This window comes from Chenopodium album, chromosome 18, assembly GCF_948465745.1.
Source record: "Chenopodium album chromosome 18, dcCheAlbu1.1, whole genome shotgun sequence".
Classification (NCBI taxonomy): domain Eukaryota; kingdom Viridiplantae; phylum Streptophyta; class Magnoliopsida; order Caryophyllales; family Amaranthaceae; genus Chenopodium; species Chenopodium album.
This window is the reverse complement of record NC_137851.1, coordinates 43,814,544-43,820,543: the sequence shown is the minus strand read 5'-3', so window position 1 is coordinate 43,820,543 and position 6,000 is coordinate 43,814,544. Positions and strand designations below refer to the sequence as shown.

The following is a 6,000-nucleotide window of genomic DNA, read 5'->3' as shown; positions in this document are numbered from 1 at the left end:
ACTTGCAGGAGTTATTTACCATTATATGGAATCAATCCATGTCTTTTGCATTCTACGATTTCTAGATTTCTTTTAATCAAATAAAACTGTTATTTGATTAAAAGAAATCTAGATTTCTGGAACGGAATCCACAGCATTTCTGCATATGCAGGATAAAAATCCTTAAAAAGGGCTTGGTCTTTTTCTGTGTGGTAACTGTGTATGAACTTTATTTGCAGAATAGTGATATACTTGAATAGAGAATTTTGTAAGACTAAAATTAATCAATAAAAATCTATTAATATTTCTCTGTATAAACACAAAAACCTAATAATGTTGGAAAGGAATATCAGTTGGAGAGGAAAATACCGTAGCCCTTCATATTTCAAAGAGGTATAGAAACTACATATGAATGAAAGCCAATATTCTTCAGCTCACTTAACAGAGAGGCATACAAACAAAATTCATCTTGCTTTTTTTCTTCATCTCTCAGTGCTTCTCCTCCTCTTCTTGAATAAGTTTACCCTCAACAAAATTACAAGGATGAATGGCCACCCCAAGCTGCTTTTGAATTTTTTTCATCACAAAAACTTCGTGCTGTTCACATATGCTAACCACAACACCCTTCCTGCCAAGCCTTCCAGTCCTTCCAGCTCGATGTGCATAGTGAATTGAGTCTGTGGGCAAGTCGAAATTCACAACAAGATCACATTCTGCAATATCTAAACCTCTTGCAGCCAGCTCATTTGTCACAAGTATTCTCAACTCTCCGTTTTTAAATTTCTTAAGCACAGTTGATCGAGTGAGCTTATTGAGATCCCCATGAAGTTCTGCTGCATTTATTCCACGAGCCTCTAACTTATGTACAGTGTCCTTCAGCTGTCTATTCAAGTTCATGAATACTATAACGAACTTGGCATCAAGGGCATGGACACATCTCCTCAATGTGTCAACCTTGTGCTGTAACCTAGCAGTGCAGTAATAATGCTTCAGAAGTGGGGGTAAGCTCTCAGATGATGCTTGAGATGGAGAATTCGTGTCTGTTGAGGAATTAGAGTTTGCCACAGTCACAGGGCCAGACGTTGAGGCTGAAATAATTGGGCTTATAGTTTTAGCTCTGACAAGAAGTGGGTCTCTTCCCCAGCTCATAGCTGCTCTTACTACTGAAATTGGCATAGTTGCAGACACCATAATGGTCTGACGTTCAACTCGGGGGCTATTTCCATGTTGCGAGGCCACCGTTGACCTCTTCTTTCCAACATGTTCCAGGATCCTGTGCATATCTTCACGGAAGTTGAACGCCAGAAGTTCATCCACTTCGTCTAACACCAAAAACCGGCAACCATGGGTATGAAGCTTCCCAGCTGCACTAATCTCAGCTATGCGACCTGGCGTACCAACAACAATAACAGGCTTATTTTTCTTAAGCGCTTCCTCCTGCCTCGATCTATTAGCACCCCCTACTAGCTGTTGAACCATTCTCTTGTCTGCAGGTCCCAAGAGCTTCTCAACCTCCCTCACTATTTGCATTCCCAGTTCCCTAGAAGGAGCCACAATAACTGCTTCTACATCTTTCTTCTTTCCAGGATCCTCTTTAGTGGCAGATTGCTTCTTCAATGGGCCTACTTCAGACAGTATTGGAAGAACATACGCAAGTGTTTTCCCAGAACCAGTGTACGATTGGATCACGACATCATGCCCCTTCAAAACAGTCGGAACTGCAGTCGACTGGACATCAGTAGGAACTGTAAACCCTTCCTCCTCTAATCTCTTTAACAACAAAGGTGGAAGTCCAATCTCAGTAAACGAGTTAGCAGCAAATGGAGCTCCCTCAATTTCTAAACAATCTTTCACAACAGTTTCCTTAACGCGAACTGTCTTAGCTTTCCGTTTAGGCACTGCAAATGCAGGGTTCAACTGACCAAAACTATCTACTTCATTGCCTTTACTTGTTCTTGTATCTCCAACTTTATCTACTTCACTCTCTTTACTTGCCCTAAACCCGAGGGTGGCAAGAGTAAGAGGGCCATTATCATGCCTATACCTACTAAGAAATCGCACGTTTCGGTGATAATAACAAGCATTCCTAGAAACATGTAACAATCTCCCAAATGGTAAGGACTCCCCCACTAGAATAAGCAAGCGCGAAGAAACGATTGCTGGCATTTTCACAACAAGACCTTCTACAAAACTGAAGAATACACAAAATTTGAACACAATAATATAACCCAATAATTTGCATCATTTATCAGCTAAAACTAAGAAAATAAGACCCTAATAAACAGTTTTCTTAATAACCCATTAGTTTTCATGAATAAATAACATTCAATACTACACCATATCTGAATTTTTTTTTAAAAAAAAAAAAGTAAATTCGAAGAATTAAGCAATAAAACAAGTACTTACCTAACGAGTGACCGAATTTAATTTCTGGGTAATCTGGAAAACTTTGAAATTGTCCCAAATCGTCAATTTGGCTTGTGTTCTATAGTGTCACAATTACAGTATCAATTAATTTAACCTAACAAAAAAAATTAAAGATAATTATAAGAAATTGATGGGAAAACTAAAATGGGAAGAAATTACCTGAAGCAGAGTCTGAAACTGATACTACTGCAAAGGGGCGCTGAATCAAGGAGAAAGGCTACTCTAGAACAAATAGTGGAGTACCCAGGTATTATCCTCCTCTTAAACCTCTTTTCTTTTTTTTTAAGAGAAAATTCAAGCTGCTCAATTTGAGTAACAAGGACATGATGGTAATTTTGTCATCTAAGGAGGGAGTAATTTCGTCATGCGTGGTTAGAGTCAGGACAACGGGGTTTAACATTTGGGTAAGGGTGTATTCTAATTTATTGAATTGAGTTGAACTGAACTGATTGGAGTTGAACTGAATTGAACTGATGATTTATGAGAAAAAAAAATTAAAAATTGAATTATACTGAACTGAACTGAAATTAAGCTGAAGAGAACATGCACTAAATATCGTTAAAGTGAGGAAATGTCATCACAGACTGAGTTGAGCGAAAGTTAGGCCTTGCATTATTTCGTTTAACTTATTTTTACTTAGGGAAACTATCATTGCTACATCCCAGTTTTGGGCTTTTATCAATGATACACCTAATTAAGTTTTTTTAATTATCAGCGGTATACCTGTACTTTTAACTAATTAACTACAGTAAGCATTTCGTTATTTAAACGTTAGTAATGGGTTAATAGTAGGGGTGGCAATATCATCCAAACCCGATGGATAACCATCCACCCGATCCAAATATATGGATGAAAACCTGAACTTAAGCGGATGACGGATGGATGATGGATGGGTTGGGTGACGGATCGTGTCGGATACGGATGATGATACATCCAACCCATCACCCGACCCATCCATCCACCCGTTAAATTTATATATAAAAGAATAAAAATAAATATTTTTTTTTAATAAATTAATGTCTATTGTAGTGTTAGGAATTGACATTTGTTTTTAATTTAGTAAAAAGGAACGAGTATTAGAAGGATGTATAAAAGTTTTAATTAATTGATCATTTTTTTTCAAATCTCAATTTTAATTATTAATGTGCAAAGTTGTATTTATATATATATTTCACCCGAATTATCACCCGATCCACCCGATTCATCCATGGATGACGGATGGATCGGATGTGGATGAAGGAAAATTAGGTAATGGATGGGTCGGGTGATGGATTGATTTTTGGCGGATGGAGGCGGATGAAGCATCACCCGACCCACATCCGATCCATTGCCATCCCTAGTTAATAGCTTGTAATTTTGACCAACTTTAACTCCTTTTTTTTTCCTCCTATATTTAAAGTAATCCACCCACAACAAAGCCCCCTCGTTTGCTCTGATTTTTGCAACTTCTTCTTCTTCTTCTTCATTTGGCTTTTTTTTTTCTTCTCTATTTTTTCTATTATATACTATGTACTTGTAGACGCCTAATTGTATCTCCCATAAAACCAAACCCAATGATAAGTACTTTTCACGTCATTAATTATAGAACGAGGTGTAATATGAAAGAGTCTCGTGATCCTTCTGTTTTTATAAAATATTTCTTTCTATTTTCGAAAATATTTCTTTTCGTACCCTGTTTATGAAAAACGTCCAGTCCAATTTAGTTTGGTCCATGATATGGATCCAATAATTGTGTAGTTGGATGGGGCTAGAAAAAACTTTTCCAACGATATATTATAAGCCCAATTCCGATGAATAATGAGAAAGTTATAGCCAAAATACTAAACTGGGCCCAGATCAGATTTTATATACGGCCAAATGATCAAGTAAAGGACTCATTAATTATTATTCCTAAAGTCATTAGGATTTACTTTAATCTTCTAGAATAATCTAGAAGGTTCTTTTAAGTTCTAAGAGATTAGGATTAATAATTATATTTTATTTGATTTAGAAAAGATAATGGATTTTATTTAGAATAAAACAAGTGTTTTAAGGTTTAAATTTGATTTAATAAAAGATAAGTACGGACTCTACTTAGCCAAATTCAATTGGAAGAAGGACTGCGTACGAATTTTATCGTACATCATCTATCGCGTCACGATAAGGTCCATCGCGTCGCGATGACGCTGTCGTGTCGCGACAGAACTAGTTTTACTCCGAGTCGAATTCTGACTATTTTCCATCGTTTACGGTCGATTTTTCTCTATAAATAGGGTCGTTATTCACCATTTCGATCACCAACAATCATGATCTTTCCATTCTCTCTCTTTAAGCTAGAAGCTTATTTTTTTTCTCTTGATTTCTAAGCTAGCCTTTTCAAAAACATCATACGTCCATCACGAGACTTAGACACACATAGCCAAGCTCGAAGTTGGCCTTGCCCTAGACGAGGTTGATAGTTCTGAGGGTTTGATCCCAAATCCCTATTTCAATTATTTAAATTAATTTTTTGATTTACTACTTTTATTGAAGTTACTAATGTGTGTATTGTTTTGATAGAAAAAGATACAAGGCAACAAAGTGAGTAATTTCATTGCTCTATATCTTTAGAAAGCAAGCTTAGATTATTTTATTAATTCCTAGTAACATTGTTAAGATGCTTTTAATGTTTTCTAGTATCATGTTTAGGTTGCTTCATATATCTTTTATCATGTTAAAATTAAAGCTTTGACATTTAACGTTTAGTGATATGCTAGGATTTGTTATTAATCATGTTAGTATCATGTTTAGGATCTTGCTAATATTATGCTTTGATGAGAATATTGTTATGATAATGATTTGTTGTGTCAAATTATATATATAATTTAGCGTAATTTGTTAATTAACGAATTGTTTCACGTTATTTGTTAATTAAAGTATTATTTCATTATATTTGTTAATTAATGAATTATTTTCACGTAATTTGTTAATTTACAAATAATTCATATATAATTTATCAATATTATTATGTTGTTTGATATATATTATTGTTATTGCTTGATTACGCCCTCTCTTGCAGGTTTAAAGGGAATTTGTACTTGAAATCACGCTTAATAAGATAATTAATAATTTGAATTAAGCTAATATGATTTTAATTCAAGTGATCGCCAATAATAGATTTGTTTGTGCATTAATAATCAACCAACATAGATTAAACAGGTTTAGGATTAATATAATGATTGTATGTTAATCAGAAAGTGTACATGAATATGAAAAGAATAAAGTAGAGGGTTATTTAGGGCAGGTTCAATCTCTTTTACGTTAGATTTGTACCTTCATCCCCGAATATTCATTCATGGTTCAGGACCACTATGGAGTTAGCGATCTCTTGGATCGTGAAGGGGTGTAATCTTCACCCTGTGAACGGTTTACAAGTTCCTAAAACTTGTTAGCGACTCTTTTTGCTCTAATTTCCTTCCCTTTAGACGCCACACTGCTTAAGTGTATGATCACAGTGGGGTTCAAGTGTAAGATGTTTGAAATATTCCCTACAGTACTGTACTATGAGTCTATGATTACCATTGATGTTGGAAAAGATATCAAATTTAGATGGGGTTTTGGTAGTTAGATAAATTA

The 6,000-nt window shown here is 35.2% G+C and overlaps 1 protein-coding gene across 2 annotated transcripts; it reads right to left on the bottom strand.

The window, feature by feature from the left end:
• Nucleotides 1-243: 243 nt before the first annotated feature.
• On the bottom strand, nucleotides 244-2,703 carry LOC145592427 (DEAD-box ATP-dependent RNA helicase 47A-like). 2 transcript variants are annotated; one of them, XM_081648878.1, is made up of 3 exons: nucleotides 2,566-2,703; nucleotides 2,386-2,464; nucleotides 244-2,170 (listed from the first exon to the last, which is right to left on the bottom strand). In XM_081648878.1, the coding sequence occupies exon 3, from the start codon at nucleotides 2,143-2,145 to the stop codon at nucleotides 469-471; it is 1,677 nt and encodes a 558-aa protein (XP_081505004.1). In that variant the 5' UTR covers nucleotides 2,146-2,170; nucleotides 2,386-2,464; nucleotides 2,566-2,703; the 3' UTR covers nucleotides 244-468. The 2 variants fall into 2 exon arrangements, with proteins under 2 accessions (XP_081505004.1, XP_081505005.1); XM_081648879.1 differs by having other exon boundaries at nucleotides 244-2,162.
• Between the last annotated feature and the right edge of the window lie 3,297 nt (nucleotides 2,704-6,000).

Excerpts from the sequence above, each read along its gene's own strand:
- LOC145592427 (XM_081648878.1), bottom strand. The coding sequence starts at position 2,145 with ATGCCAGCAATCGTTTCTTCGCGCTTGCTTATTCTAGTGGGGGAGTCC.